Source organism: Mchenga conophoros, linkage group LG16, assembly GCF_057382185.1.
Source record: "Mchenga conophoros isolate Kocher_MC1m ecotype Shallow Benthic linkage group LG16, M_conophoros_male_GT1.1, whole genome shotgun sequence".
NCBI lineage: Eukaryota > Metazoa > Chordata > Actinopteri > Cichliformes > Cichlidae > Mchenga > Mchenga conophoros.
Genome location: NC_140541.1, coordinates 38,933,598 through 38,954,774, shown reverse-complemented (window position 1 = coordinate 38,954,774; position 21,177 = coordinate 38,933,598). Strand labels below are relative to the sequence as shown.

The window sequence follows — 21,177 nt, the reverse complement described above, 5'->3', positions numbered from 1 at the left end:
GGGTAGTCGAAATAGATTTCGCTAGCTTCCCAGTCACTCCCGTCACCAAAGACCAAGGGGGGGATCTTTTTAACCTTGCAGTACATCTCTCCTCCTCAGTGTGGTATATAACCCTGGGAGGCTGGCATCAGTGGAAGTGGTCCAGTTTAGTGTCAGAAACGGACCTCGATTGGTCCAAGCACTCTAAGGGTCAGGCTTTGCACTGGAGAAACCAAAATATGCTCAGAATAGCAAAAAAACCGGATCTTTCAGGCTTAATTTTTACCCTAAAGGATCTGGCCTTGACCTCCTGTCAACAATTTATACTTGCCCCTTGGACTGATCGCACCGCCCTGTATTGGCAAATGGAAATATGCCCTAGCGTTGGTGCAGCTCCAAGCTCTGTAGTTAAAGATGATAACCCCACCTTTAATGGCCCTCCGGTGACATATACAAACGGGGGGAGAAACGGCCGAATACGCATTGTAGACACAAATAAAATGTCTAAAGATGACCTCTTCCAAATTCTAACCGGTATTTCTGGAGCAACAAACAACTGGTTACTACTAGCTGAACAAGCTGCTGACAAGACGGCTTCCGACTGCATAGTATGTATGGGAGCCCGCCCCACTTTAAGAGTTGTACCGGCGCCAGTCAATAGTGCATGCCTCCTGCATCTTATGAACAATACAAAACGAGGTCATTGCTCATATCTGGAAAACCACTTTCCTAAAACTCAACGCTCGGTCTCTAATAAACCACCTTTCTTTTCTTCAGATGTAGCTGTGAACAATTTCACTTGTATTAACCTGACTGGCAATGCAGTAAAACTAGGTAGCTTGAACTCTTCTTGGTGCACTGAGATGACGGTTATGAAACCAAACTTCCGACCTACGGCTAGGGCTGATTTGTGGTGGTGGTGTGGCAATAACAAGTTATATGATGGTTTCCCTCGGGATGCGTCGGGTCTTTGCGCTCTCATAACTCTTATTTTACCTGTTTTAGTCACTCCAGTAGATCTCTCTATAAAAGTACACGAAGTTGGCCTCCCATCCTCCTCTGAACGCCGCTCTAAACGTTCTCTAATCCCAGGTTCAGCTCATAATCCAACCTATATTGATGCTGTAGGTATACCCCGTGGGGTCCCCGATGAATATAAACTGCGAGACCAGGTTAAAGCAGGATGGGCCTCGATACTTTGGATGGTTGAAATAAATGCGAATGTAGACAGAATTAACTACATTCACTTTAATGTGCAACTGTTGGCTAATTACACTCGAGATGGTTTTGAAGCTGTGCATGCACAGTTATCTGCCACTTCCCTAATGGCTTTCCAAAACAGGGTCGCAACGGATTTTCTCCTCGCAGAAAGAGGCGGAGTCTGCAGCCTTTTTGGTCAGGAGTGCTGTACCTATATCCCCAATAACACAGCTCCTGATGGTTCCCTCACTAAAGCTATTACTGGTCTCACAGCTCTTACTATTAAAATGAAGGAACACTCGGGCGTTGATACTGCCATGTGGGACTCTTGGCTTAACATGTTTGGCAAATATAAGGCCCTTGTAGCTTCCATCCTAGTTTCCATCTCAGTTTTTGTTGCTATCCTAGTCACCTGCGGTTGCTGTTGTATTCCATGCATTCGATCCCTCTTCCAGAGACTGATTGTTACAGCTCTCACTCCTGAGGATAAGGATCTCGCCCGGCAGATGCCTTTATTGGCTAGTCAACTTCCCACCTCCTCGCCAACGGATGATGAAAACTCTGATCGTGAGGGTGACGAACATTATCGTCTTTCTCTTGTTTAAATTCTTCTAGAATGGTTGTTTCTCTGTGGTGTTTTGTATTAGGCTTGTTATTAATTGTTTCCCTCACCCACTTCCTCTTGAAGGATATATCTGGTTGAACTGTGTCTGGTCGGGTTGTGAGGGTTAAGCGATGTTCTCAGGGTCTCCGGACTTAAGCCTGAGCGAATGTGTACTCCCACCACTGGATATAAATTGTTTTTTTTTCCACACCCCTTCCTCACGTTTTACCATATTCACTTTTGAATGTCCTTAGCAGTTACCGTTCTGGGTTTATTTTACGGTTGATTTATTCTTTCACATTTTCACGTTTATATCTCTCATTATTATAGTATACTCTGTACTCTCCACATTTTTATCATTACTTATGCTTTTTGGTTGCTGAGTTACAGGAACTGTTAATTTTGTGTCACTACCCTGGTTGCACTGACTCGTTGTATCCTTGTGTGCAGGACAGCTGTTACTGCTTTCGTCGGGAACCGAGACTGCTTGCAGCCGACCCCTGGGCAGGGTGGTGCCTGGACTCTTTTCTCCTCATCTGCAATGACAGATAAAGACAAATGATAAGACCCGAGGAGTTTTTCGAGCCAGGCTTCGACACGTCTCTGTGTTCCTTTGAATGTTACTTATTTTTGTGTGTTGACCCATTTAAGATGGGTCAAAAGGGGGATTTGAAGAAAATATAATCTGATCAAACATTATTCAGCTTTAAATATTGTTCAGCTTTAAAGTTACTGTGCAACTGTGTAATAAAAATGTGCTCACGACTTTGGCCTTGAGAGCGATAAGAAGCGATCGCCTCATCCTGCAGGTGCAAGATATCTGCAAGCGAAGAGACTAGAACACCCAAGGCCGCTTTCCTTTTATGGAGTTGTTTTTCTGCTAATGCAGCACTTTCCTCACAACCCCCTCCTGTAAGTTTTAGAGAATATATACCCATCCTCACAGCAAATATTAGGAATCTCCTGATGTGAGCTGTGTTGAGAGGTTGTCTCTGTCTCAATAAAAGTTCACTGATTCCCCATCTGCAGCAGGTGTCCGGTTGTCTTCATTCTCCGCCAGCCTGGTTAAGTCAATTCCTCCTTAACATCTAAAAGAACCTATTTAATGAAGGAAGACGGGTTCACTTTGTGTTTAATATTATTCTATTGCTGTTGTTGTTTTTTTATATCCTTCACTTCACAGACGCTGAAGCTTCAAACATGTCAGCAGGCTGGTGGTTATTATGGGATGGCATCCTCTCCTGCTGGGTGAGCAGAGTCTGTTCATTTTCATTACAGTCCAGGGTCATGGTGTGGGCGGAGCCTATCACAGGTCTCATAGGGTGAGAGATGGGTACACCTGTACAGGTTTCGATCCATCACAGAGCTCTGTGTGCCTGAGTCAGACATTTGAACTTTATACAGCTTTAGGTTGTGTTTTAGTTTCAGCTGCTGAAAAAGAATCTTAGCTTATCTTGTGTTATGTTGAAGGAAAACTGAATCTCTCTCCGTAGACTCTAACACCTCAGAGTGATCTATCAGTGAGTCTGCAGATATGAACAAAAGCAGACTCCGAGCCTACCATATCGCCTCTTATCATCGCTTTAATGACGTTTCCATCTGCTATCTCACCTGCTGACACGTCTGAACCTTCACCGACACCCACAGCTGGACTCTGAACATCTGGCTGCCTAAAAAGAAGAAAACCATCCACACAAAGATTAGGAGCTGGAAAGTGATCGGGGTGAGTTTACTGCTCTGTGTGTAGCTGTTCAGTGTTGAATGTTCACGGATGAACCTCCTCAGGAGGAGAGTGAAGGAGTCGTCCTGCATCAGTATCTGTTCAGTTAGGTCCATATATATATGGACACTGACAAGTTTTGTGTTGTGACCTGTTTACTGAGTCATATTCCAGTTATAGTTATATAATAGACGTGGATATGATGGTTAGACTCTCAGCTTTCGATCGAGGGTAACCACGTTCAGACTGGGTGAAGGGTTTAGGAGTTTCAGCTCCTTAACGTGTGCAACCCTCTTCTTAAGTGGGCCAAAAGTAATTGGACAGTTGACTCAAAGGCTATTTCATGGACAGGTGTGGGGAATTTCTTCATTACATCCTTATCTGTGGCCAAGTCAGTCACCTGACCTTCACCCAACTGAGCATTTCAGTTGTTCGAGACTAAACTTTGGTCAAAAAGACCCACAAACACACAGGAGCTGAAAGCTGCTGCAGTAAAGGCCTGAGAGAGAGAAGGAAACCAGCATCTGGTGATGTCTGTGAGTTTAAGACCGTCAGCAAACCCAGCAAAGGGTTTTCAACAGCGTATTAGAAATGAACACTTCATTATCACTTATTGAATCTGTGTGGGAATGAAGGGATTGTGTTAAACATACTTTAGTTCCTCACATTTTAATCCAATCTTTTTGTCCAACCCACTGAGTTAAAGCTGAAGCTCTGCATCTGAGCTGTTTCGTTTAAAATGTATTGTGTTGATGCACAGAACCAAAAACAGTTGTCTGTGTCCAAATATTTATGGACCTGACTGTATTTAATCTGTATCAGGACCTTTATCCGTATCTGTATGTGTGCCTGTACCTTTATCAGCATCAGTATTTGTACATGTATCAGTATCAGGGCTGAAAGGGTTAGGGCAAGTAATCAGGCTTTCTCTGGAGTGGGTGGAGGTGACGGTGCTGTGAGTCTGCATCGCCTCTCTGAACAGAAATCTGACCTTCCACATGCTGTTCTGGTCATTAGAAGAAAAATACATTTTTAGTAAATGAAAGCTGACGTTTCAATAAAATGAAGTGAGAGAGCGGCCGATTGTCCTTTGGTGGAAGAGAAAAGCTGTGGCCTGTGTTTCTGAACGAAGCCCAGAGGTCTGTCCATGACAGGAACGCTTGTCTGAGGCTCTCTGATGATGAAGAGCACCGCTCTGCTTCATGTTCACGTCTGACTGAAGCTCGTTCAGAGCAGCAGCTCTCAGGTCAACCTCGCAGCCTTTTTCTCTCGCCGTCTGTCTGTGTCTGAAGTCTGGAGCCGTTTCAGACTTTCATGCTGATGTTTGGCTCGAACAAGCAGGAGATTTCTGAGGTTTTCTCATGAATCAGTCTCTGCTGGTTTGTGGAAAAACCATCAACATCAAACATCAAAGCAAGGCAGCAACATGAGTCCAGCTCAGAGAAGACTCAGTGAAAACAGCGACACCTACTGGACACTTACTGTGGCCACATGTGATAATGCCGTTGCTGTTCTACTCTTCTCTCTCATTTTTAGTTCATGGATAACAAACCAGCTTATAGAACAAAACATATTAAGAAGGCTGCTGTGTTTATGGTGCTCACCACACGGGTCTCACAGATAAGACCTGAGACATCTTTCATCTGTGCTGGACTGAAGTGTGAGTGAATGCAGATCGATATGCTGATGGGAAATAAAGATGAATGAATGAAATGCAAAAACCTCCCTATGTGTAAAGATTTTTAATTTAAAACATTTTATGTAAAAATATATTTTTATATGGTTATATAATTATTCTTTGTAAACGGCCTCCCCAGCCTTGGGGAATCGTTCATCACATGTGTGTATACGTGGTATTTGTTTGCCAGCATACAGCGCTTCACTACTGCTAAAGTTAGTGACTTTACAGGATGCAGAGCCTGGTCCTGACCGCAGGAGGCAGCAGTGTGCCGCAGAGCCCGTGAGGCTCCCGGAAATGAAGCCGCAGACGAGGGGCTGTGCCGTAAATGGAAAGTGAAAAACGTTGTTGCGCGGCTCTGTTTCATGGGGGTGATTGATATCAGGTGAGTTTTCAGACAGCTGGGAGGCTCGCAGGCAGGTGCGACTAACGCGCTGCTTCAGATGTTACTTGAAGGAATAAAGCGGGAAACGAGGCGGGTTACGAGCAGTTAGCGTTAGCCTCCGTTAGCTCCCGTTTGCTCGGTGGAACAAATGCTCGGTGAGCTGTGACCGTCACAGGACAGGTGTACGGTTATTAATCCAGCAGGGAGCGAAGAACAGACAGGTGTTGACAACCCTGACGGTGTGGGAATCCGCACACCTGCAGGAGGCTGACGGAGCAGCTACGCCTGTGCTGCGGTGGAGCTAACAGTTAGCCCCCGACCAGCTAGCAAACACTTTGCCCTGCGGATACACCTGCGCTTTAAATATGTACATGAGAACAAGTGAACCAGCCGGAACAAAACAGACCTCAATAACTGTGAAAGAAATAAAAAGCTGAACTACAGTGTAAAGTTATAAAATACCAATTAAATTCTAAAAGACCACAAAAGAAGCTCCTTTAAATGTAAAAGATCTCAGACTGAAAAAGAATAATAAGTCAAAATAAAGTAATTATATCACGAAATGGCTTGTTAAAAAATAAAGAAACAGTAAAATAATCAGGTTCCTGCAGGAAACTGGTGAGCAGGTGTTAGCAGGTCAGCATCTGCAGCTTCAGTCCATCACTGAAGCATCTCAGTGTTGGAGCCGGGACAGGTGACACTCCTAAAATTGGGCCTCTCTTTTTACCCACTAAGTCACCATGGTAACGGATGCTCAACACCTTACCTGGTCATAACCTGCACCTGGTCAGGAGGAGGTAATGTTCAGAGTTTCCTCCGATTCGTGAAGCTTTTTCCTGAGAGCAGTGAAAGAACCCCGGCTGTGAATCTCAGACTGAACTTGTGATCATCTGATCACGTGCTGTTGGAGGAAATGTCTAAATGTTGTTCTGTGTGATTCTGACCTGCTGCTGAGTAGGGCTGCACGATTTTGCATAAAATGAGAATCACGATTTTTTGCTTAGAATTGAGATCACGATTCTCTCACGATTCTCTTTTCCAGTATAAATATTTATTGCACTTATTAACTGCACATCAACTTCGTAACAGTTGAGACTGAACATAAAAACAATAAATAAACATAAAAACAATAAATGTCTCACGTTTTGTTGTTGCTGCAAAATGTTGTACTGCTTGAAATTCTGTCTCCACCGTTGCTCGACGCTGCGTGTACAGAGCAGGTAGTGCAACAATAGAAAAATAGTTGCGGGACGGCACTGTGTAGCGTTTGTCTAGGGTGTTGATCATTTTCCTAAATCCCTCGTTTTGCACAGTGTTGATGGAGCCATATCTTTGGTCAGGTGATAAGTGATAGCCTCCGTAATTTCTTTGAGTTCGAGGGGTATAGGGAAGCGCTGTGTAAGGTTCCCGTTATTGGTGTTTGGGTGGTTGACCGGGACGGATTTTCTCCTGTCACTTTCCCTGACGTGCTCTCCGTTGTTTTTTCCTGCTAATTTTAGCATCACACCTTCTGTATCACGTGGTATAAGGCTCCGCCCTTGTCATTTGTTGAGCAGGAAGAGTGAGCGCTTGTTTTCATGCAGAGTACGTCCCGGATCAAAATGCGGTACAATCGTCTTTAAATCGTTGTCATTTGGAAATGAGATCGCACATAAGTATGAATCGAGATCGCGATTTTCTAACGATTAATCGTGCAGCCCTACTGCTGAGTCTGTAAGCTGATGCGTGACAGTGAGCTAAACCCAGGTAGAAACATGGATCTGTTTCTCCCGTCTGTTTATTTTTCAAAACGTTCTTCTGCGATTAAAATGGAAAAAAAAACCTTCTGAATGACGATGTGTCCTCATATTTCTGACAGTTTGTAGCAGATGTGGTGAAAATCAATGTCCGTTGGTTCTGGTTGAATCTTCAGGTCCAGACGTCCTTCACCCGCTGCAGGACGCTGTTAACGGCCTGTGTTTGTTTTAAAGGCGCCTTTCACAGAGTGTGAGCAGCTGCTGAGGGGGCGGCAGACTCGCCTGTCAGGACAACTGAAGAAGAAGAAGGCGGAGGAGGAGGATGGCCGGCTTTTTGGATAACTTCCGCTGGCCCGAGTGTGAATGCATCGACTGGGGCGAGAGGAGGAATGCCGTGGCCTCCATCGTGGCCGGAGTTCTGGTTAGTGTGAGGCAGAGAGGGGCGGAGTCTGTTTGAAATCTCCGATAAGATAAATGTTCGCCGCTGGGAGGTTGGTGAATGGTGGAGGTCTTATTGGAGCTGTAAATATTCCGCTTCACGCGATCTGTTTCCCGTTTGTCCCAGAACAATGCCATAATCTGTGTTTACCTCAAACATGACTGTTAATAATCCAGAAGTTTGCTGTGATAGTCTGATGTAAAAACCAGTCCAGCTAAGACACATCTGATCAATCAAAGCCTCATTCACACAAACACTTTTTGCTTTGCTTTCTATCCAACATTCACACACATTCATCCATCGGAGAGCAGTGAGGTTTAGTATCTTTCCAAGGATATTTGGTATGCAGACTGGAGCAGCCAGATGAGCTGAGCTGCAGCCACCCCATGATCTGTAAACACTCAGACATTAGTGACAGCACGGATGTCTGCTAAGGATGGACAGGAAGTAAAACCTTTAGAAACGTCACGTCTCGCTGTGCACGTTCTCTTCTTTTAGTTCTTCACCGGCTGGTGGATCATGATCGACGCCGCTGTGGCGTATCCAACCCAGGAGCAGATGAACCACGCCTTCCACACCTGTGGCGTCTTTTCCACCATCGCTTTCTTCATGTAAGTGTGAAACGTTGCTTTCATACCGTACATGCTTTCAGAGTTGTTAGACCATTGAGGCGCGGGCGGGTGGGGGAGAGTTATCCACATGAAAACACATGTAAGATTTGCTTGGGTTTGTTCATGTGCCTCACAGCCTCTTTACAAGCAGCTGCTTTATATGGTTTCCTCCTGCAGTGAAATGTAATTTCAGCTTAAACATCTCAGCGAGGCTTTGAAAGGACAAATTGTGACCTCTGATGATGCCTCATTACTTAGAACTCTTCTTTCACCAAAGAGGAACCAAAACCTTTCACGATGTGACAGGAGAGCAGCCAAACTGCAGAATCATTCAGTCTGTTGTTATTCTGACCTCGATGCTGTTAATGAGCTGAGCTGGTGTCAGACAGGTTTGACCTCAGACTCCGAGGAAGTTACAGACCTGCCAGATTTCACGGTGTGCTTGGAAACTGGTGCTGCAGTCAAATGTGAATCAACAAAGGTCAAAAACAAAGCAGAGACTCTGAAACATCATGTGATCACTTCCTGTTTATGTCTGCAGTGTGAGCAGCATGAAGCGCTCAGACTCCTCTATGTGACTCTGTGTTCATTCTCAGGATTAATGCAGTTTCCAACGGCCAGGTGAGGGGGGACACGTACGGAGAAGGCTGCATGGGCCGGACAGGTGAGTGTTTGTCACCTGTCAGGGATCTGCTGTGGCGCTCAGAGGTGTGAGAAACACACACGTGAGGCAGATGTTAAGAGTAAAGTGCAGAGCCTCAGCTGTCTGTGGCTGTAAAGAGACTAATATGTGGTGTAGCTCAGTGGGTGCACAGACCACATGCCGGCGTGGGTTAGGGTTACCCTAACCCTAACCCTGTCTCTCTTCGCTGTATCTAGCCAATAAAAGCTAAAATGATATTTTAAAAAAACGTATATCTGACGGCGGTGTGAATCCTGCCCTTTGCACAGCCGTCAGGATGGACAAACACAGCAGACACAGCACTGCTCATATGTAATTGTACTGCATGTGTCTGCGATTGCAGGAGCTCGTCTCTGGCTCTTCATCGGCTTCATGATGATGTTCGGCTCGCTCATCGGCTCCATCTGGATCCTGTTTGGAGGCTACGTAGTGCCGAGTGAGTTTCTCCCCTCAGTCTGTCCTTGCTGGTCAAACATGCAAACCTGAAAATGATCAGAAGGCTGGAGGGAAAACCAGAAGTTATACCTTTAAGTTAATAACAGCTCAGCCTGGACAAAGTCAGAGAGTATGTTATGGTTTGGAGCGCGAAGTCACTGCTGGCCTTTATCAGCTGCTTCATGGTGTTTTCTTCTGCTCTGAATCACATGACCGTTTTGGAAACTTGGAGCTTTTTCCTGTGGTTTGGTCTCGTTTCACACAGAAAAAATCCACACGAACCGAAAGCAAACCTCAGTGAATCACTACAAACCACACAAGGTTCAAACTGCTCATTGTTCTCGTGACTGAGGCGCAGGTAGCACTCAGGGACAGCCCTCGGTTCATTTCACCTCCAGCGGGTGCAGTTTGTGGCCTCTCACACGTGACCACAGCAGGGTGTTTGAGGTTGCAGCGTAGACCTGGTAGTTGGTCGGATTTGATCCTGAAACGATGGATCAGGGAGTCTTATTTTAAATTCAGCTTTGCTCCTGCAGCAGGTCCATGCGCTGCAGTCTTCACCCTGCTGCGCTTGCTGTGTGAGCAGCAGAAGAAAAGCCTTGTGGTTATTACACTGTGGAGTCTAAAAATACAACAAATGATTTTAATCTGACTTCCTTAGACCTGCGCAGGGAGTCGGCTCTCTCTGAGCATGCTCAGTCACAGTGAAACCTGATGTGACTGATAACATGTCGCTGTGTTCCCGCAGAGAAAGAAGTGGCTCCGGGGATGGCTGTGTTCTTTCAGAACGCCTTCATCTTTTTTAGGTGAGTGAAAAGCAGCAGCGCTGACACTGAAGCAGCTGAAACGGCGCACAGGCCTGTTGTAATTAACCAGCTTGGTGCCAAATATGTGCTTCCTGCAGCGTTGCGACACATTACATGAAACCTGTTGCATCTTATTTCCCGTAATGGGCGGGAGCTCCTGCCAGGAAAGCCTGGCTCAGTTTAACCCATTCAGGCCCCTTTCTGTTCCACTAACTGATGCAGAAAGAAGAACTAAAGGCGGGTGGATGGATACGAGCGTGAAAAGAAGCTTTAACATCCACACAGACTGTAAATACCAGATTTCTCAGGGAGGGGTTTCCAGCTCTGAATGAGTGTTTGTTTTCTAACCTGCTGCAGATTAATGATTGATTCACACCCTGTCGTGGTTGGAGTTTGTCTCAGTCCATCAGGACCATCATGTTTCACCTCCACCTGCCTTGTGCTCATGTTAGTTTAACCACAGCTGTGTAGCTTGTCGCTACCCGATCCGTACCGGAAACCCGATCGGTACCCCGCATGCGCAAATCTTACGTCACTTCCTCTCTTTGCCAACATTGCGACATAGTTGAATGATACGGTTAGCGCCCAGTTAGCTCCTAGCATTTCTCAACAGCTCTTCCTCCTTTTCAACTACCGGGACATTTAAACAATGGATAATCCGTACAAACAAATTCATGCTTTTCTCCTCAACAGAGAGTGTCCCCCGATTGAGCAACAGCGCCGTAAAATAAGAAGAATGGCGCCTAATTTTGCTACTTGTATTACTTTTGCTGTAACAAAACAAATTTCCCACCTGTGGGACTAATAAAGGTCATCTTATCTTAATTACAGAGTTAATAATACAGACTTTATAATGTGTCACGCGAAGATTCATCAGCCACATGAAGTGTTTTACTGACAACTGACAGTGATGGCGAACATCATCATCACTATTCCAATCAATCCTCTTCACAGACGAGCATAAACACGCTCGACTATCACTACATCAGATTGCGGCCACGGTTGTAATGACGCTAATTCAGTTTACAATACGGTTCATTCGCTCGGTCAGCAGGTGGCGGTATCCTCGTACACTGGGGAGTAAACTGCCATTAAACGAACAGAAGAAGAAGAAGAAAACATCTGCACATGCGCAGTACGGATCGGGAGCCCTGATCCGTAACTCTGTTTATTTTTGTCTACATTATATTGACATGTTTCATTATTGGAAACATTTTAACAGATGCTTGTTATTCTTAACAACAGATACTCTGACCTGTAACTATCGTAAAACGCTTCGACCGGAAGTAGACACCTTTGGCGCATGCGGGGTACCGATCGGGTTTCCGGTAGTGACACAGCTATTACATGACAGAGAGCTTCATTAGCCTCCAAACATCACAGCACTGTGGAGCTGAGCTGTGAGTTTGGATCTGTCTGCTCAGTGTGTGACATCACTGTGACATCACTGTCTTCTCTCTCTGCAGCACTCTGATCTACAAGTTTGGCCGCACTGAAGATTTATGGGGTTAAGACGTCTCTACAGACACACACACACACACACACACACGTGTATTTATATCCTTGTGGGGACATCTCATTGACATAATGCTTTCCCTAGTCGTTTACCCTAACCATCAAAAATGAACGCCTGACCCTAAACCAAATCATAACCTAGTTGAGTCTCAAAAATGCCTTCAAACTGGGGCCCGGTATTTTGGTCCCCATGAGGGCTGCTTGTCCCCACAAGTATAGTATACTACCAAATGTTGGTCCCCATTAAGATGTTAATACCCGTGCACACACACACACACACACACACACACACGTGTATTTATATCCTTGTGGGGACATCTCATTGACATAATGCTTTCCCTAGTCGTTTACCCTAACCATCAAAAATGAACGCCTGACCCTAAACCAAATCATAACCTAGTTGAGTCTCAAAAATGCCTTCAAACTGGGGCCCGGTATTTTGGTCCCCATGAGGGCTGCTTGTCCCCACAAGTATAGTATACTACCAAATGTTGGTCCCCATTAAGATGTTAATACCCGTGCACACGCACACACACACACACACACACACACACACGGCCTTCAGATGTTTTGTATTCTGCTGTTTTAATCGAAGCTGTAAAAACAGTTTTAGTATTGTTGCTTTTTAAATGGAGACCAATCAGTGCTGCTGCGCACACACACACGCGCACACACACACGCGCACACACACACACACACACACACACACACACACACACACACACACGCGCGCGCGCGCACACACACGTGTAAATATAGTTCTGTCATGTCTCACTTCTCTGTGTCAGTCTCAGTGTGTTTTGTAAAATGAGGGAATTCCTGCTGGCGGGCAGGACCGCCGGTCTTACTGTTAAAGTGTCACTCTGGGAGATTTCAGCCTCACTTCCTGTTGATTAAATGCTAATAGTCACATGTTAGCCGTAAACAGCTGGATGTGAGACTCGCCTCTCGCTCTGACGAGAAGCCGTAAACAAATAGCCGAGCAAACCGGCCCCGTCCTGCTGTGGTTGGATGTAGCACAGTCGAGCGGAGCGATGTGTAGCCGCCACAGGACGGATGCTAACCTGTTAGCCACAGGTGACACACACACACGTTTCACCTCGTCCATCAGGTCACGCTCACTCTGGACCGTTTTAGATAAAAAAATTTTTTACCTCAGACTGTACCTGATTGGTTTCCAGATTGTACTTCCTGTGACTCCTCCAAATTAAAAGTCTGTGATTGTTACATGTATTTTTAATGAAAATCTTCCAGGCTGACACTTCAAGGGGGCGGGGCTAATTTATAGCTGGAAGCACATTTGCTGTCTTGTCTCCGTCTGACACTGGATTATAAAAGGACGTTTTTTGTTCCTGAACTTCCTGTTTGTGACTACGATGTGTGTTGATGATTTTTCAGTATTAAAGTTAAAAATCTCGGCTGCTTCAGTCGTTCCTGAAACAATAAAAAGTGTTGTGGGCGTGGCTGTGAGCTGCTGCTTTGTTTGTTTGTTACTGTAACCTTTAACTTGCTGTTTACTGGAAGCAATGACTCAGCCTCACCAGTGACTCAGACATTTTATTAAGGTGAACTCCGCTTATTCAGAAGGACGGGGAGTTGACCTCTGCAGGGAGGAGGGGCTTCCTGTGTCCCCGCCCCCCCCCCCCCCAAAAAAAAATTACATGAAAATTTCCCGTAGACAAACATTTACCCAACAGTGTTCATGTTACAGGCGCATGCGACACTTCCTATTTCACTGAAACAGGAAGTGTTGGCCACAACTGTCCTCTTACCGCAGCCAGTCAGATCCAGCAGTGAGCGTGTTATTCCCACCTGCCCAGGAACGCTCTCACCGACAGTTATTAATAAAGGAACTAACTCTCAGAGTTAAACAGGACTGTAGGAAGTTTGAGAAAGAGCACGCAGACGTGTTTGCAGTTCCTGTTTTTCTACTATTTTCTGTCATCGGAGGTTTGAAGCAGCGGCAGCGTGGAGAACATTCAGGGAGGCGTGGCCATTCAGAAACGATACTTGGTTAATGCTAGAGTGACCTGCTTCTCTGCTGCGATGGTTGTTAGCGCGCAGTGGTTAAAATTAGTGTCAGGAAGCTGCTCGCTGCGCTCCATCCTGGTTTTACTCCACCCACTGTCCTCATGGGAGTAGTTCACAAATGTTCTGAGATCAGGTGCTCACAGGTAAATAATCCAGATGGTGCACGGTTAGATCACCTGGAGCAGGTGAGCGACTCAGTCGCCTCTGCTGGTAAACTGAGTGGAGTCTCTGAGTGGGCGGAGCCTCTCCAAGAGTTCAGGAAGCAGCGGCGGGAGGGCTGAGTGCTGATCTGGGCTCGTAGTTACCGTGAGAGATCTGGAGGTCGTCATAGCGCTCTACGATGGGAGTAAATGGTCGGACTTCAAATTCCCCACGAAACAGATTCTGAAGGAGGAGAAGACACAGGAACCTCAGAGGCAGTGAAGACTAACGATGGGCGATTGGCTGAGCCTTTCACCGATTGTTTTTACAACAGTCATTTATCTGCCCATGAGTACGTCTGCTAATAATGTTGGTCGAAGCTCAGAGAAGCGGTTTTAACTCTTCCAGCTGCGAACAAATGCAGCGATTCGTTTACTCAAACACATAACAGAACAAAAGAACGGCAGCAGCCTGCTTAAAAACAAACAAATTATTCAAATAAAAAACACAATAGTGGGAAACACAGGACGGCCTTTTCCCCACTCTAACCGTGTCTGTCTCACACACTCGACCAAACAAGTACAAAATTAAACCCATCTAACTTTGGCTCTAACTTTGCTGGACTGACGGCTCTGTTAACACCATTGGACAGTTCAGCGACTCACCAGTCACCATGAAGAACCACGTCGGTCTTACACACTGATCGTGAAGCGAACACTTTCAAAATCAGCTCTTTTACTCGCTGACACGCTCTGAGTAGATACAGCGCCCACCAGTGTCTGTGTGGTGAGTGTGTGCAGCAGTGTTGGTCTTACCGGCGGGATTTCATATTTATGTGGCTCCAGGCAGCGTTTGATTTTCTCAGTTTGGAAAAACCCGAGGTATCCCAATGTAAGAATGATGATGGCGAGGACCACGATGCCGACGAGCAGCCCCACGATCATCGGCGTCCTGTTCACGTGTTCTGAGAAAAACAGACGCAGTGAGTTTACTGCTGCAGCTTTAAAACCTTCAGCTGATTCAAAAGCAGCGGAGTAGTTTTTAGTATTACATCTGTGTCTCTGGTTGGAGTCGGAGCGCGTTAAAGGAACGTTACACCAAGAAGAGCAGCTTACCTGATGCAGGGATGACCTCACACTGGATGCAGCTGCGTGGTTCCACGAGGTCCCCGTGGACCGTATAGGCCACCTGAACACAGTACCGCTGCCCCTCCTCCAGGTCTTCAATGGTCCTGGAGTCTATGGTGTCTTCATACTTCTGATGAAGACAATGACACACACACACACACACACACACACACAGTGTGAGTGAATTAAACTGAAGTGTTTGCTTCTGCTCGTCTTCTCCTGTATCCAGCTGAATTATCAGACTGTCAGAGCTCCACGGAAAGTAACCCAGCTGTGCAGCTTAACATTGATAAGAGCAGATGTTTATCCCTCCATGGACCCATGACCACATGCTGCTTCAGGGCTTCACTGCAGCTGCTGCCCGTTTGTGGCTCTCTGGCTTCCCTGAGCCTGGTTCTGCCAGAGGTTTCTTCCTGTTAAAAGGGAGTTTTTCCTTCCCACTGTCGCCAAAGTGCTTGCTCATAGGGGGTCATATGACTGTTGGGTTTTTCTCTGTATCTATGAAGCGCCTTGAGGCGACTTTTGTTGTGATTTGGCGCTATATAAATAAAATTGAATTGAAAATTGAATTGAGTTTAGTCCTAAAAATGAAGGCGCAGGATTCATCTGGACACGAAACTGCTTCTCAGTCACTTTGAGCTTCTGAAAATGGGAACTGTGTAAAAATAGCTGTAATTCTGAAACAGTTTGTGCAGACTGTCTGTTGGTGCAGAGGCAAACTGTCCAAAAATGCTTGGACCTGCCTGCACACACTGACCACTGACAGACACATGTGGCTGTATCAGCAAGCACACTGGCATGAATAATAATAATTTAAAAAAAACTGCTCAAAGGAATTAAAAGAACACTAAAAACTACAGAGCCCAGCAAGGGACATTCTTCAACGCACATATTAAACAAATATGTAAGACTGCGTTCTTCCATTTGTGCAACATCTCTAAAATTAGAAATATCCTGTCTCAGAGTGACGCTGAAAAACTAGTTCATGCACTAATGTGCTGCCAGAAGTCATTTTGTAGCTCTGGCAGGACTCATCCTGCTCCTCTTTACACAAAGGAGCAGATACCACCCAACATCAGGTGAGCATAAACACCTGGAGGAATCACTCCGTGTTCTCACCTGCAGAGGACTCTCTCCCTCTCTGCCAAAGTAAATCCTGTGCTTGGCATTGTTGGCGTGTTCCTTCGCCAGCTCGTGGTCATCGTTAAGGAATACGGTGAGTGATCCAGGCCGGGTCAAAATGCTTAACGGAGGCGTGCAGACGTCACCTGGAAGAGCAGAGCGAGCGTCAGCACAGCAGCAGCTCGTGGTTCACACTGTGGTCAGGATGGTTAACACCTCGAGTCTCACAGCTTCACCCACAGACAGCGCTGACACATATCTGAGGTTTCTCACCGTATCTGCTGCAGGCGTTAACACCCTCAGATCTCAGCCCCCGTCTCTCGGCCCGCACACGCAGCGTCACGCAGCTGTTCTCGGGCGAGTCGTTAGTGTCGCGCGGCCCAACCGCTGATATGTTGCAGGAATGGAAAGGCGTCTGGATGCAGGCTGGAAGAGCTTCCCATTTATCAGAGTTAAATCTGAGGATGAGGAACAGAAACGAGTCAGAGAAAACTTCTGCTCAGCGTTCTCTCTGCTGTGAAACCCAATCACTCGTTGCTTTGAAGCAGGAGCTTTGCTGACCTCTGACCTCTTCCTAAACATTTTACCAGCCCACTGTGGATTAGAATCTGTGACAGTGACACTACACTCAGCCTGCTGCTCTCTGATGGCGGCTTTCATGTGAAACTGTGAGAACGATGGAGTAAATAAAATGTCATCAGCTGACCTCTCGCCACCAACGGCCGTGACGATATAAAAGGAAGCTCCACCTTAAAACAGAGCACCTTCCCTGGCTGTGAGGGCTCACCTGCGGTAATTCACAGTGTAGGTAACGTCCGGCTCCCCTGGAGTCCACGTCAGCTGACCCTTCTCCACCTGGACGTTCTGTGGAGGCGGCGGCGCCTGAGACGCGACTGCAAAGGTGAAGAAAGCAAACCAGAGAAATCCCTGCATAATCCAGATTATTGTTATTCATGTGATCACGGCCTCAGATGATTTATTAAAGAGACAGCAGGAACCATCGACGCCACGACGCCTGAGCTCAGAGGGACAAAGATTCAAAAACGAGGAATAACATCTGTCTGCTGCACACGGCACGTTTTTAAAAACTGAACAGATGTGAACCTGATGTTTGTGGTGACGTCATTTATTCACTTTCATGTCTGTTTTCTGATTGGACAGATCAGTTATTTATTGCCTGAGAGTGTCAGAGTCAAAAGTGTTTACAGTGAACAGATGAATGAACATTTATTGCATCAGTAATAATGAAGGTTAAACATGTTTACAGGCTGATTTAAACAAACACAGAAGTGATGATTATAACCTGAAATAAACTCTTTGAAAGCCTCACAGATCCTTTCCTGTCATGTCAGGAGCTTTGGACATTTATAGCCCACTTCCATGTTTCACAGGAACCTTTAACCCTCCAGCAGCTGCGACTGTTTCACCTTTTTAACCTGAAACAGTCGCAGCAAACAGAAAAAGGACATTTTCTCATGTTAGACGCGCTGAACCGAACATTTCCTGGTCTGAGTTCAACGAGTTCCGTATTTTATCCGGATGATCAGTTTTAAGATAACCTCTGACATTTGAACCTGAATGTGACGGCCACGCTAAATCCACAGGTGAAACCCAGCTGGCAGGTAACAGCAGCCTTTTGTGTTCAGCTGGAAACACCTGACGCCGATTACAACAAAACAGCTTGAATGAGTCATTAATAACTGAAGACATTAGAAAATGACATTTTAACATCGGTTATTTTAAAGTTCAGTCTGACTCCGGAGCGAAAACGTGATTCAAACACAAAATCTCTGTCACGCACACGCACACGCACAGAATATTGCTTCATCCGTGGTTAGCCTGCGGGGCTACAGGCCGTTGTTAGCCGGTAGCTCGGCAGGTATTGTCCGGCGGCGGCGGCTCCTTACCCCAGGAGACGGCGTGGAGGCAGAGCAGGATCAGCAGCATGGTGTCGGCCTCATTCCTCGGTCTGTGGCCGAACGTGCTGGCTGGAGCTGAAGAATCGAAACACACACCGACGCACTTCCTCGTCCTGGATAATCTGGACGTCTCCGTCCCAGACTGCTTCTGTCTTGGGGGATTTCCGGTTCCGCCTCTTAAAGCTGTACGTGACAAACGATAACAAAACACCAACAACTGCTCCACACGGTGTTTGATCACCGCTCACAGCCGCTGGGACAGACTGTGTTTACCAGCAGAGCTCAGAATCAGCTCAGCCCCACCTCACCTGTGCAGCCAGGTGAGTTACGCTGCCCTCCCACCTGAGGGTCCCGGGCCCTGCACGTCGAAGCTCAGCAACGCCCGTGTGTGGACTCGCCCTCACACCAGCTCACACGGGGCTGAGTATCGACCGACCGGGGATTCCCCCGCGCGTTCACGCGAGGGTGACGTCAGCAGCATGTGATCAATCACAGGAAATGAGAGTTAAATCTTCCAAATAAATAAATCAATGAACCGTTTATTTTATGATTTTCTGTGCTGTGTTCAAGGAAAACGAAATGCATTCTAACACAGAGTGATGCACTTTGGTAACTGTGTACAGTGCACTGGAAAGTTTGTTTTATTTTATGTCATTATATTACAGGTTTGGTTTTAGTTTTTAATATATCAAAGATATAATCAGTCATTTTTCAAGTTATTTAATCAAAAAAAGAATGTTGTACTCAGAAACTTACATGTTAGTCTGTAATTTCATCTTCCAGCAAACTGATAAGTTTAGAATTAACTTCTTAAAATAGAAACGGGCACCAGTTTGTGGAGGCTGTCATGCTGAACACAGCGGCAAAGATATCTGGATACTGCACCCTGCCGCTCAGCCTTATCACATTTTAGGCTGGAGTACGCCAAAGGCAGAGGACAAGAGCAACTGTAGATGTTTGCATACTGTGGACGGACAGCTAGATTCATACCTGCATCATACCTGTTTGATCATCTGAGAAGGGGAAGCTTTCACCAAAGAAACCAGAATATGAACGAAAGGGACTACGCCACCGGCACCTTAATCAAATCCCACCCTCTTCCTCCTCAAGCTGAAGTCTCTAACATGTGGAAATGTGCATAAACGTGCTCATTTACTCCTGATATTGTGACTATTATCAGCAGATCGGACGTGACCCCGCTGTTTCCAGACAGCTGACAACAATAACAGCTGGTTAAAAGTTAACAATTTACCAACTAATGTCAGGCTATACTTTCCCCTGATAAACAGTTTGGTTACATTTTCATTAAGGCCATTTCTCAATTCGCGAGTACTCGAGTCCGTACTCGCGTTCTCGGCAACACGGCGCGATTTCTGTACACCAGCATACTTGATGACACCACAGCTCTGGAGTTTGATTTAACTGTGATTAATATCTGCACTGGAAATTACACATGACATGAAAAAAATTATACATGATGTAGTTGATTTCTTTAACGAAAAAAAGATAATTAAAAAATGATCTTAAGCACTTTGGTAAAATGCACTACACGTCGCTTACATGTCATCTGTTTGATAATGTCTAATAAGCTTCATACAGTTAAGCACAATCACTAAATGAACGAAACACAAGCTTAATCTCTCTATTAATAAAAATAGTACACATGTATGCCTGATTAAAAATTATAACAGGTGAGATGTTATAACGCTTTTATTTTTATTTTAGTAAACATTTAAAAATTACAACTGACAGCTGCTGGGTTTGGAAGAGAACTGAACAAATACTTAAAATCTAATCTGATCACTTTTGGAGCCTTCAGGATCTCCACGTATTAACCTGCTGTTTTTGTTCCCGGTGAAAATGTTTCCTCCTGAATTGAAATATTTTTAATGTCAGATTTAATTCAGAGTCAGCTAATTTCAGCCGGCTCTAGTGAGCCTCGAGCTCCCTGCTAGCTATTGAGCGGGTGGGTAACAGACGTCTCCGAAAACATCGGAGCACTTTTGCAAATTGTTTGCAAAACTTGTGCATATAAATTAAAATTGACGATTTATATTTGCATTTAAAGTTATGAAATATGATCATTAAACATGTTTGTGGTTGTTACAGTAAAAATATAACTTTTTACTCAAATTTTATGTTTGTTGTCTGATTTTAGATCAATTGTGTTAATACAGTATGTCAAAAGGAAAACATAACTGTAAATTCAGACATGTGAGGTTGTGCTGAAAAGAATGAGACCAAACAAAGCAAATAAACAGTTTTTAAAGGTGAGATGTAGAGGAAACATCAAAAGTAGTTAAAAATGGACAATAATACCCTGGACCCCAGAGGGTTAAACATTGTAGCAACCCCCCCAATGAAGGATGCCACTTTACTGATGAAGTTTTGAAGGTTTAATGGCAGTAAACCATCAATCTCAGAGATGGGGATATATACACAGAAGCAGCGTGTAAGCAAAATTCCACACTCTTACAATTGTAAACCTTATAACATAAAGTAAGCTTCAACATAAAATGTAACAAATGTAGCCTCTGTCACACAAAACATGTAAACGTGTCCTTATTTATGTCATAAACATACCTTGTGCCTCCCGCGACTGCTGCAAAAACTGCAAACATTTTTACAGGAAATCGTCCCATCAAAATAAAAGCTTCTAAACCCAAACAGGAAGCTGATAAGTGAAAACAGCGATGAGTGCCAAAATAAGGTGCAAGGAATTGAGTAAAAGCATTTACGGTTATTTACAAACATTTTTTTTAAAGTAACGCAATAATTACTTTTCAAGTAATTAATTACTTTTAGAGTCTTGTAACTCAGTTACTAACTCAGTTACTTTTTTGAAGAAGTAACTAGTAACTATAATTAATTACTTTTTCACAGTAACTTGCCTAACACTGAACACAAGTACACATATTGTGACATGGCTTAAGTGTCTGAGTCTAACAACTCTAAACCTACTTCAAGTTTCACCAACAGCGGCTAACAACAACTAGCAGAGACCAACAGCAGCAAAAACAGCAGCGCTTACCAACAGATCTCACAAA

The 21,177-nt window shown here is 45.1% G+C and overlaps 3 protein-coding genes across 3 annotated transcripts; 2 read left to right on the top strand and 1 right to left on the bottom strand.

Annotated features, from left to right (window-relative positions):
* Window positions 1-161: 161 nt before the first annotated feature.
* LOC146557325 (uncharacterized) lies at window positions 162-2,811 on the top strand. The gene has a single exon (XM_085248591.1). The coding sequence runs from the start codon at window positions 219-221 to the stop codon at window positions 1,782-1,784; it is 1,566 nt and encodes a 521-aa protein (XP_085104717.1). The 5' UTR covers window positions 162-218; the 3' UTR covers window positions 1,785-2,811.
* A 2,603-nt stretch (window positions 2,812-5,414) lies between these two features.
* LOC146557324 (transmembrane protein 50B) lies at window positions 5,415-13,260 on the top strand. The gene is made up of 7 exons (XM_085248597.1): window positions 5,415-5,566; window positions 7,537-7,723; window positions 8,240-8,352; window positions 8,949-9,016; window positions 9,378-9,470; window positions 10,218-10,275; window positions 11,742-13,260. Exons 2-7 carry the CDS (start codon window positions 7,625-7,627, stop codon window positions 11,785-11,787), a joined length of 477 nt encoding a protein of 158 aa, XP_085104723.1. The 5' UTR covers window positions 5,415-5,566; window positions 7,537-7,624; the 3' UTR covers window positions 11,788-13,260.
* On the bottom strand, window positions 11,740-18,553 carry LOC146557323 (uncharacterized). The gene is made up of 7 exons (XM_085248596.1): window positions 18,119-18,553; window positions 16,999-17,104; window positions 16,485-16,669; window positions 16,209-16,357; window positions 15,078-15,219; window positions 14,778-14,926; window positions 11,740-14,205 (listed from the first exon to the last, which is right to left on the bottom strand). The coding sequence occupies exons 1-7, from the start codon at window positions 18,156-18,158 to the stop codon at window positions 14,077-14,079; spliced, it is 900 nt and encodes a 299-aa protein (XP_085104722.1). The 5' UTR covers window positions 18,159-18,553; the 3' UTR covers window positions 11,740-14,076.
* Between the last annotated feature and the right edge of the window lie 2,624 nt (window positions 18,554-21,177).

Bases quoted from the DNA above. Each gene is read 5' to 3' on its own strand.
- LOC146557325 (XM_085248591.1), top strand. From the start codon at position 219: ATGCTCAGAATAGCAAAAAAACCGGATCTTTCAGGCTTAATTTTTACC.
- LOC146557323 (XM_085248596.1), bottom strand. From the start codon at position 18,158: ATGCTGCTGATCCTGCTCTGCCTCCACGCCGTCTCCTGGG. The intron at 16,358-16,484 runs GTGAGAAACCTC...CTGCTCTTCCAG, and splicing joins TAACGCCTGCAGCAGATACG to GTGACGTCTGCACGCCTCCG. The intron at 14,206-14,777 runs GTAAGACCAACA...CTCCTCCTTCAG, and splicing joins ATAAATATGAAATCCCGCCG to AATCTGTTTCGTGGGGAATT.
- LOC146557324 (XM_085248597.1), top strand. From the start codon at position 7,625: ATGGCCGGCTTTTTGGATAACTTCCGCTGGCCCGAGTGTGAATGCATC. The intron at 9,017-9,377 runs GTGAGTGTTTGT...CTGCGATTGCAG, and splicing joins AGGCTGCATGGGCCGGACAG to GAGCTCGTCTCTGGCTCTTC. The intron at 10,276-11,741 runs GTGAGTGAAAAG...CTCTCTCTGCAG, and splicing joins AACGCCTTCATCTTTTTTAG to CACTCTGATCTACAAGTTTG.